The 10,081-nt window shown below is 58.9% G+C and overlaps 2 protein-coding genes across 2 annotated transcripts; one reads left to right on the top strand and one right to left on the bottom strand.

Annotated features, from left to right (window-relative positions):
• The first annotated feature begins 320 nt into the window (after positions 1–320).
• Positions 321–2,079, top strand: LOC141518547 (interferon-induced transmembrane protein 5-like). Its single transcript, XM_074230667.1, has 2 exons — positions 321–642; positions 1,361–2,079. Exons 1-2 carry the CDS (start codon positions 454–456, stop codon positions 1,571–1,573), a joined length of 402 nt encoding a protein of 133 aa, XP_074086768.1. The 5' UTR covers positions 321–453; the 3' UTR covers positions 1,574–2,079.
• Positions 2,080–3,695: 1,616 nt separating this feature from the next.
• Positions 3,696–9,863, bottom strand: PGGHG (protein-glucosylgalactosylhydroxylysine glucosidase). Its single transcript, XM_074230666.1, has 13 exons — positions 9,346–9,863; positions 8,873–9,086; positions 8,358–8,787; positions 8,121–8,240; positions 7,534–7,665; positions 7,193–7,304; positions 7,015–7,087; positions 6,610–6,746; positions 5,368–5,501; positions 5,146–5,241; positions 4,778–4,875; positions 4,482–4,693; positions 3,696–4,155 (listed from the first exon to the last, which is right to left on the bottom strand). Exons 1-13 carry the CDS (start codon positions 9,593–9,595, stop codon positions 4,100–4,102), a joined length of 2,064 nt encoding a protein of 687 aa, XP_074086767.1. The 5' UTR covers positions 9,596–9,863; the 3' UTR covers positions 3,696–4,099.
• Positions 9,864–10,081: the final 218 nt, after the last annotated feature.

The raw sequence follows: 10,081 nt of genomic DNA, 5'->3' as shown, positions 1-10,081 counted from the left end.
GGGTGTGGGGGGGACCTGCAGCAATCCTTTCACAGAACCCTAAAATCGAAGCACTGTTGGGGGAAGGAGGAGCCCAGGCAATGGTTGGCCTGAGTCAGGAAGCCCCTTCTCATGCCACATGCTGGATGATGTTGGCTAAATTGCTTAACCTCTTTGTTTGGCCGGCAGCTCTAGAGGACAAGGAGGTGTTGCGTTTCATTGGAAGGCCTAAGATTTCCCAAATCGGGCCTCAAACCATCTCTGAGGACTGCGTGGTTTGGGGCTAGGGTGGGCAGGGTGATCCTGGAGCTGGGGAATGGCTCTGCGCCCCGCACCCCAAGGCCAGCCTGTCATTTGCTGTTCTATATAGAGCCATGCGGCCGGGCTGGAGGCTTATAAAGGGCTTGGTCCCAGCCCTCCCTGGACTTGGGCTGCCTGGGCTCGGCTAGGAAGGGAGAGACGGGACTCGAACCCATGGACACGTCGTACCCCCGTGGGGAACATCTGCCCCTGGCGGCCCGAGGCTCCCAGCCCGGCTCCACCACGGTGATCCCCATGGAGCCCCCGCGCCCCCCCAGAGACCACTTGGTTTGGTCGGTCTTTAACACCCTCTACTTGAACCTCTGCTGTCTGGGCTTCCTGGCCCTGGCCTACTCCATCAAGGTAGGGGGATGGGCAGGGGAGCCAAAGGGGCCTTCCCGGACAGGTCCGTGACACCTAGCTACTGGGGCCCTAACCCCGGGGGGCGCGGGGAAGCTATTGGCCTGGGCCACGGGGGGGGGGCTGGCCCCCCGGCCCTCGAAGGCAACGGGAAGTCGAGATGCCACCAGCTTCGGGGGGGGGGAGATCGGGGTACCGGCTGGAGAAGCCAGGGAACACCCGGGGCCAGGGAGGGGGATGGTCCCGAGGGAGCCGGACTGCGGAGGAGGGGGGAGGGGGGCATCAGCCCACTGTGCCAGACTGGATCGAAGAGCTAGAGATAGTTGGGGGGGGCAAAACCCACTCCCCGCACTCGTGGGAGTCGATCACGTCTAACGCCCCAAGGCCATAGATCTGGACCGGGTCGGGGAAGGGAAGGAAGGTCTGGAATCAGGGGCTGCTTCATCTTGCGGGGGGGGGGGGGGGGGGCTTCGAACCATTTCCTTCTCAGAATAACGCATTTCAGTGACTGATCCGCAGTCCTTGCGGGGTCCTGGCACAGAGGGTGTCCTCTCCTCTTCCCCTCCCCCAATGAGGGGCCTGGACGGGAGAGGCAGAGAGAATAAGGGAACGCACGTCGTGCCCAGAGGCAATAGGGAGCCAGTTTCCCGGAGGGCGGCGCGGGCGGGTGGTCCCGAGCCCGCAGCTCCAAGGGGTGTTTGCTGATTTGTCCCCGCCTCAGGCCCGGGACCAGAAAGTGGCCGGGGATCTGGAAGCGGCGCAGCGCTTTGGATCCAAGGCCAAATGCTATAACATCCTGGCGACCGTGTGGACGCTGCTGCTGCCCTCGCTGCTCGTGGCGCTGCTGGTGACCGGGGCCCTGCATCTGTCCCGCCTGGCCCAGGGCTCCATGAGCTACTTCAGCGTCAAGTTCAGCGAGGCTGATGACGACTGAGCCTGCGCCCGCCAGCCCGACCCCCCATAGACACATCCAGGGCCCCCCGACCCCTCAAGACAAACGCATCCACGCTTCTCCCACCCCTCCTCCCTAGCCCCCCCGGACTCCTCTCCAGGAGCCTGGGGACCCCTCGAGCCGAGGCTGGGCTGGGAGGAGGGCTACCCCTCAGGCTCTGGGTTTTCTTCTGGCGAATGGTCTCCCTCGGGCTCCACGCCTCCCCCTCCCTCGCCGGTTGCCTCGAGGGGGTTCCTCACCCCTTCTGGAGGGGCCTGGGAGGGACAAAGTTGAAGCCAATCCCCAGCTCTCTTCTTTCTCCAACGTGCCCCCCCCCCCCCATGGTAGGGGGGGATCCTTCTCCATGCCCCCAGCCATCCTGACTGGTCTCTTCCTACTGGCCCATCATCCTCCAGCCTTCACGTCTCACTTCCCCAACCAGCCCCTCCACCAGCCCCTCCACCACCCCCTATCTACGGCTCCGGGGCCAGGAAAGTGGATGTGACTTGTGTGGGGGAATGCGGGTGTGGATGTGGCGGGGGAGGGGGGAAGGGTATGGGGGGGAGGTTGTGCTGACCACCCGAGGGGGGAACCGGCTCTGAGGAGACCTGCACCATGTGTGAGGTGTGCCTGTTTGTGTGGCACCTGCGTGTGCCAGGGTGAATGTGTGAGCTCATGAGGCCTGCCCCCAGGACAGTTGGAGGCTCCAGCCAGCCTGGAAGGAGTGGGGAGAGCCAGGGCAGAGGGAAAGAGGACCAAAAGGCCACCCTGGGTGGCCGAGCCTGCCCCCACTTGGCTTCTTGGATGGGGGCACTTTGGCAAGCGGGCCCCCTTCAGGAGTGGACATCATTGGAACACTGCCCAGGGGATGGTGGGGATGGGTGGGCCCCAAGCCCCTGGTGGGGGACTCTCTGTGGATCCTAATTACAGGGTGGCTCCTTTAGCATTCCCCACTGGGCTCCAAATGCTGCCTGTGGGTAGGCACTGAGCCACCACACCCAGCCCAGATTTGGCCTCCCCTGCCCCCACAGTGGTCACATTCACTCCCCTAATGGGTGCTGGCTCCCCTGCCTTCTCCAAGCAAAGCCCTCTGGGCCTGCCTTATCCATCCCTCCCAAATCCTCCCCGATGGATCTTCCTTGGGTCCCCTTTACCCAGCATCCCCCCATACCCTTACTGGGGACACCCCCAACTCAGGCTTCAGCTCCCTTCCCTGGTCTGGCTTTGTTCTGACTCCACCTCCCTATTCCCAATCCATTCCACCCTTGATCCCTTCAGCCTCACCCTCTTTCAGGCTCCTGAGGTGTGTGTCCTAGCCTGCCCCCCCCCCCCCCCAGATCAGAAGCTTCTTTAAGGCAGGAATCCTGGTCTTTCAAAACTCCAGATGAAAATAATGGATACGAAGTACTTAGGTTGGATCACCCCTACTCTTCGTGCCCCCCCATCCTGAGGGCTATACAAAGATGCTGAATAAAGACCTAAGTGAAGGGCCTCTGTTTCTAATTCTGCCAAAGCTCCCTTCTTCTCCCATACTGGCCCCTGGTATCTCCTCCTGACCCATGAGGGGTGGGGGATTGGGGGGAGCAAGTCCTGAGCAGGCTTGGGGAGGAGAGAACAGGGTAGATTTAGCAGCTGTTTGCTCCTGGGAGGGAGACTGTTTGTCTGGGTCTTGTCCATCATCAAAGAAGACCAAGAGACCTCACTATATTTAAGACAAACGACAGTGTGTTCAGCTGTGGCTGCGGAGCTCCAAATGCTCTACCATGGGTCGGGCACAAAGAACCTCTGAGGCAAGGGAGGAAGAGGCCCACTTAACTCAATCCCCCTGTCAGCATTTATTGAGCCCCTGTTGTGTGCAGACCCCAGAGCCAGAGTGGATGACCCAGGATGGGCCACATAAGCACAGGAATAAATGATGACAGGACTGAGACAAGGGAAAAAAGAGGCTGGCCAGGTGCTGAGGGGAAGGAAGGAGTCCTGAGGGGGATGGTGTGGAGGTAGAAAACCATTCCACACCCATAGAACAAGGAATGGGGTACAGAGAAAAACAGGGCAGAGGAACCATGTACCCACCTTGCAAGAGGAGAACAAAGGCTGAGATGAAGAAAGGTCTTGAATGCCATAGTAGAGAATTCAAGTTTCATTGTGGAAGTACTGGGGAGTCATTGAGGGTTTGAGGTGGGGTGACCTAGGTCTTGGGAAGATGTCTCTGGTAGCCTATGGCACTTAGATCCAGGAAGAAAAGACTAGTGTCAGAGAAGCCCTGTGGTCCTGACCCCAACTAGAGACTAAGGGGAGGAGAGGACAGAGATGGGAGATGCACTGAGACAGTCTCCAGGTCTTGGCAGAGGACTGGGGTAGAAGATAAGTATCAGCACAGGATACGCCCCTAGACGTGTGTGTGATGTGTGTGTGTGTGTGTGTGTGTGTGTGTGTGTGTGTGTGTGTGTATGTGGAGGGGTGATTGATCCATCATCTCTTCCTGCTCCAGGAGCTCCCAGGTTCTTGTAGGTCCATGTCCCTGGTCCACTACAAGGCCAGTCTCTGGATCCTCCCAGCAGTGATGGGGAAGGAGACCTTGCATCCTGAGGGGAAAGCCAGCCCCAGCCCCAAGACAGACAACATTGAGGAGGATGGGATTGGTTTGAGGGTAGAACTACATGAGAACCAAGAGGAGACACCTCCCCCAAAAGATGGAGAGGCCTGGAGGCCTCGAGGCCTCCAAGTGAGATAGAGGCCTGGGGACAGCCAGAGATCGAGGGACTGGCAGCTCCTCAAGGCCAGGGACTATGTTTGCCTCTTTCTGCATCTCTAGGGCTCAGCCCACTGTCTGATATACAGTAGGCTCTTAATAAATGCTTCTTAACTGGATAGAAAGCCTGAATAAGCTCTTTGAGGAGGGGAAACTTACCCAAGGGCAGGGGCAGCCTCTCTCCAGAGGGCCTCAGCTCAACCTCCAGAGGAGGGGCCTCTCCGCCTGCTGAGGCTGTGACCATAATTGTCACCATCTTTTCGGTGAAGGCAAAACAGAGCTTGTTGCCCAGGTAGGAGACCCCGGGGATTCCCATAGCCAGGACCTCGGTGGAACACGTGGGATCAAAGGTCAGTCCAGCCCTGGTGATCCTGAGAAAGCCAGTCCAGCTTAGAAGCAGGAAAATCTTTGATTCTCTGGCCTTCCCACCTCCTGCCACCCCCACCTCCACACACCTGAACCCCGTGAACCCGAACAGCACCGCTTGGAGGAAGCCACCCATTCCCGTCAGAAAATTCACAGCACCAGAGCCATCAGGGTTCTCTGTCCACACCTACAAGGACAACTTTCAGAGGGACCCCTTGAGAGACCCCCTGCCACCACCAACCCCCCAGGAAAAGGAAGGGTGGCTTTGTTTGGCTGGTATGGGGCCCAGAGGTCAAGTGGCCAGCTAGCTGGGAGTTAGATTTGAAGGTTTGAAGAGGCCTTTCCTCCCGATACCCTTTAGAGGGTGTGAGACCTTTCTTCTCTGGTGGGGTTACCTCAGGGTCACTGCAGGGACTCAAACTCAATGAAGGGGGGGAACATGGGGGCAAGGCCTGACCTTGAAGGGTTCTGAGATGTTGGAGAAGCATTTCCTGAGATGGCCATGGGCCTTCGGCATCTCCTTCAGCTCCATCCAACCCACGGCAAACATACTCTAGAAGACAGGGAGGCCTCAGGAGTGAGATCCAGAAACCCCTCTTGGAACCCCACAAGGATACCCAGAACCCTGGAGGAATGAACCCATTCCATGGGTAGGGAGACTGAGGCTAGTGATTTTTACCCAGGACATGGCAGGGCCCTCAGCAGATGTCACGGCTTCATAGGTCTCCAGGTTTTTCCTCCGAACATCCCGGCTCAGGGGATAGGGCACTGGGTAGCCCAGGAGGATCACATCAGCCTGCTTTACCATCTCTCCTAGGGAGTCAGGGACATTCATGAAGGAGCCAGGATCGGCCAGAGTGGGAGGGAGAGAGAGAGAATTCAGAATTCAAAATGGCCCCAAATGGTTTGCATGTAATATTTAACAAAATTAATAAATACTGTTAAAAAGTAAATCTTTAACAAATGCATGGTGGCGGGGGCAGGGCAACAGCTGGGCCTGGAGTCAGGGAGGCCTGGGTTCTAATGTGACTTCATTTATAAACTGGGGTGAGAAGCAACAGCCTTGTCCTCCCAGGGTTGTTCTGAGGATCCAATGAGGCCATGTCTACAGAGTGCTTTGCAAATCTTGTGTTGGCTAACTCTTGGGGAGCTCTTCCTCCAGCTCCAGGGGTGGATTAGAGGATGTTCCCAGAGCCTGGTCTCTATCTCATCTCACTGAGGAGATATCCTGGAGAAGGGGAGCCCCCTTGCCACCCCCAAGAGGTCCAGGAGCGAAGAAAACCATTCAACTGGGGAAGGGTTGGACAAGCTATGATCTAGGAAGGGGATGGAGCCCTCCAGGGGCTGGAAAGAAGTGGCAGGAAATGGATTCAGAGAAGCCTGAGGCAGAGGGAGGGGAGTAGAAGCTGGATAGCCAGCCAGGTGCCACCTTGTCAGAGCTGCCAGTGCCAGCGCAGAAAGGGCTAAGATCATGGGCAGACAGGATTCCAGAGGCCCAGGGAGGGAGCCCCGGGGGACGCAGAGAACAAATGAAGCACAAGGGGCATGGCCAAGCGGAGAGCTATTTAGAGGCTCTTCCCTTTCTTTTCTTTTTTCTTTTTTGCAAGGCAAATGGGGTTAAGTGGCTTGCCCAAGGCCACACAGCTAGGTCATTATTAAGTGTCTGAGACCGGATTTGAACCCAGGTACTTCTGACTCCAAGGCCAGTGCTTTATCCACTATACCACCTAGCCGCCCCTTCCCTTTCTTTTCTGTGAAAGGTATATATATGGGGATACAGAAATATATTCACAGAGCATATAACAAATGTTTGTTGGAAAATACATGTATTTATATGTACACATGTGTGTGTGTGTGTGTTTAAGAAGGAGATTGTAGCTGGGGAAGGGGGGCAGCAGGGCAGAGGCCTTCTGTCACTCACCAAGTTCATACCCGTCAAACTCTGGGTGGTAATTTTTCTCAGGGTCAAAAGGCACCTTGATTTTCTCAGCAACTGTTGTCCACTGTTCAGGGATGGGCCGGCCCAGGTCTCGAGCCAGTTCTGCCGCAAAGCGCAGGCTGAATGGGAGGCAAGGTGTGGAAATGAGGGATCGCTGGTCTGGAGGGTAACAATTGTCTTTGAGGCCTTGATCCAGGAGAGTGGGCTCTTTGGTGAGGAAGGCAAATATGTCTGGGAGGGGCAGGGGAGCTTAGGAGCTGGGGTTTATGGGTAAAGGCTTGGGAACTCAGGCCTATAGGGACTGAGTTGTTGGGCTATCCCCCTTGCCCCAGACCTACCCTTTCCTCATTACCTCTGCACAAAAGAGGAGAGTGTCAGGGATCTCACCTGGTCTGAGCTATGACATTGGTGTAGACGGAGTTGTTGACACCCGAGTGGTACTCATCTGGAGGCATCACTCCTGGGGGTGGGGGGGATCAAATTTAATCACTCTTGGGGAGGAGGTCTGAAGACACTGTGCAACCAGAGGCCTGCCCACGGGTCTTCTGTCCCCCCACAGACTCACCTCGGAGGTGGTAACTCTGCTCCTCGGCAGACCAGGTCACTCGGCTACACCAGAAATCAGCCACAGCTCTGACCACATCCCAGCCACCAGCCTCCTGGAATAGCTGCTCATCCTGGGGCCGGGGAGGGCAATGAGCAATCAGTGCTCCCATCACTGCTTCCATCCTGAGAGGCCTCTTTCCAGGCCCCCTCACTCTCAAGCCCATGCTCTAGCCCTATTTCTGGCCTTACAGGTGGTTGGCCCCAGGACCCTCAAGCCAAGCCTCATCCTGTTGGGTCCTTCCCATTGTGGGCCTGAGGCAGTGTCCCAGGAAGGAATCTGGTGGGCCCTGACAGAGGTACCTGGGTGATGTGGTAATAGAACTGAAAGGCCAGCATCACTGCCCCATTAACGTGGATCTCCTGGGTTCCATAAATCTCTTCAGGGCAGACCTCCCTGCCAGAGCTAGCGCTTTCCCAGGCAAACTTGGCACCCTGAGGAGGGAGGAGGGGAGAGGAGAGCTTGGGACAGAGCCTAGAAAGTAGCCAAGGCTCTGAGGAGACCAGTTTGGGGAGGGTCTGAGCACATGCCAGGCAATGGGCACAGCCTGGGCATAAACATGGAGATGGGAGATCCACTCTTGTGGTCAGGCATCAACCTGTGGGCCTGTGGAGGTTAGTGGGAGAGATGGGAAGAAATGGGGAAGGGGAAAGGCTGGAGGCAGATTGTGAAGGGGAGAAACTGAGTCTGGAGAGGTCTCACAGGACAAAGGAGTTGCAGAGGGGAGTACTCTGGGTGGTTAAGCTGGAATCCAGGACCCCCAAGGACTCTCCTGTCTGAGTCACCTCCATGTTCTTTTCCAGTCTCTAGATTCTGAGCAGGAGTAGGAGGGGGAAGGGGAAGCTGGCAGTTGGAATGAGGAGAAGGGGGAGGCCCTAGACTCTCCCACCTGGAAGCCCAGTTCCTCAGCATTGAGCAAGGCCCCACCCAGAGTCCGGATTCGATATTCCAGGATGCTTCTGGCAGCTTCTGGGTCTAACAGAAGTATGCTGGGAAACATCCAGAGGTCCTGGGGCAGAGACAGAAAAGGCCTCGGTGATCTGCTCAAGGAGTCCTGAGTGGCCTGGGCTTGAGGGGAGCCCAGAGAGGGAATGGGGACAGGAAAGGGGCACCTCAGGGGCCTTACCTGGTCCCAGAAAACATGGCCCCAGTAACATTCCCCCTGGCATCCGTTAGAAAGCCCACCAGGGCTGAGCCCATGGAAAGGCTCTGAGGCTCCCTGGTTGGGCAGGGCGCTGAGCAGGTAGTAGAGACACCCTCGAAGGGCCTGCCGGAGGGGGAAAGAACCAGCCAGGTCTAGCGCCCAGGTCTCCCAGAGAGATCTCCAGGCCTCCACATGGCTGCTATATAAGACCCCTGCTGCCTGAAGGGTGGCAGCCTCCAGGAACTGGGCCTCGGCCTCCTCCTTGCTGCCTCCCACCACCGTGAGGAAGTCCCAGGTTTGTTCTTCACCCTCTGATAGGGTCAGGGAAGAAGGAACTGGGCTCCAGAGCATGTGCACCTCGGGTCGGGGTCCCCCTGGCTGCTCCGGGACCAGAGTGTGGCCGTATAAGTACCTGGGGAGCAGAGCAAGGGGGAGCTCCTGCGGACAAGGCCCAGCTCTGCTCCCAGCCCCCCCCCTGCCATGCCCCACCAACTCACCGAGCACCCTGGAAGTCGGGGCCCAGGTGCAAGGCCAGATCGAGACTGTGGGGCGAGAAGTCCACCTGGAGTCCCACCGTGATGGGCTGCCCGGCAGAGGAGCCCAAGCGGCCAATGGACACACTGGAGACCAGCAAGTGGGGGAGGGTTCGGTGGGCATAGAGTCTGTGGGAAGCCAAGAAGCCTGGGCCTCGGAGGGTGTGGAGAAAAGTACCTGAGGAAGGGTGGGCAGCGGGGCCCAAGGGGGGCTGACCTCCCTCATTCACATGAAATGGGGGGGCCTTCTAAGGGTTGGGCTGGTGGGAGAGGGGAGTTAGGGGAGCCTGTCCTCCGGGGACCCAGGCAAAAACCTGCAGGGCCAGAGGCCGAAGGCCTTGGTGGTCGTTGGGTCCAACCCCCGATTTTACAGGTAAGGGAGTGGGGCGGGGCGGGGTCCCAGGGGAAGGGGGAGGGGAGGGAGTCGTGGGGGGCACCTGTCTTGGTGTCCAGCGTGAAGGTCTCCTCTCTGGAGGCGCCAGGGCCGGCGGGAGCCAGCAGGCGGACATTGGCGGGGCTGGGGAGGGCAGCGCGGTGGGCACTGCCCCCCGCCCCGTTATACACGCCGCTCACGTGCAGGACGTCATGGTACACCCGGGTGCCCAGGTACGAATTAATCACGGTGGCCAGGAGCCGGGGGTCTTTGGGCAGGGAGTGGGTGCTGAAGGCGCTGGGGTCCCCCTCCATCGCGGGGCCAAAGAGGGCAGCGAGGTCGGGCCGCGGCGCCCCCTTGCCCACGGCGGCCCTCCCCCACCTCAGCCGGGCGCGGTCCCGCCTTCTTTGGGGGCGTCGGCCCAGGCCAGGCCCCTCCCCCGCGCCCTCACGTCCCGAGGCAGGAAACGGGCCCCAAGTTTGTGGAGTGGCGCCCCGGCACCCCGAGTTTGGAAGGGCGCCGGCTCCTGCGGGGCGCCTTGTCCGTGCCCCAGCCGCTGCCCCGTTGCAGCGGGGGCAGGGTGTTGCCCCTGCTTGGGGTGGAGGCGAGGAGAAGGCGGGGTCAGCAGCCCGCAGGAAGTGTGCCCCGTCCCACCAAGGGGCAGTGTCCGAGGACTGGCCGCCCCAGGCACCCTTGTCAAAGCCCCACTGTGGGTCGGTGCCCTACTATGCTGGCAGCAGCCTGAGCCAAGCAAGTGGCCAAGATAGGGAGGTGGCTGAGGCCTCTGGGTTGGAGCCGAA

The sequence above is a fragment of the Macrotis lagotis genome, chromosome 3 (genome assembly GCF_037893015.1).
Source record: "Macrotis lagotis isolate mMagLag1 chromosome 3, bilby.v1.9.chrom.fasta, whole genome shotgun sequence".
Lineage (NCBI taxonomy): Eukaryota > Metazoa > Chordata > Mammalia > Peramelemorphia > Peramelidae > Macrotis > Macrotis lagotis.
Note: the sequence above shows the minus strand (reverse complement) of the source record. Positions and strands in the feature narration are given on the sequence as shown.

Bases quoted from the DNA above. Each gene is read 5' to 3' on its own strand.
- LOC141518547 (XM_074230667.1), top strand. From the start codon at position 454: ATGGACACGTCGTACCCCCGTGGGGAACATCTGCCCCTGGCGGCCCGA. The intron at 643-1,360 runs GTAGGGGGATGG...TCCCCGCCTCAG, and splicing joins CCCTGGCCTACTCCATCAAG to GCCCGGGACCAGAAAGTGGC.
- PGGHG (XM_074230666.1), bottom strand. From the start codon at position 9,595: ATGGAGGGGGACCCCAGCGCCTTCAGCACCCACTCCCTGCCCAAAGAC. The intron at 9,087-9,345 runs GTGCCCCCCACG...ACCCTTCCTCAG, and splicing joins CACGCTGGACACCAAGACAG to GTACTTTTCTCCACACCCTC. The intron at 7,305-7,533 runs GTACCTCTGTCA...CCCCGGCCCCAG, and splicing joins TCTATTACCACATCACCCAG to GATGAGCAGCTATTCCAGGA.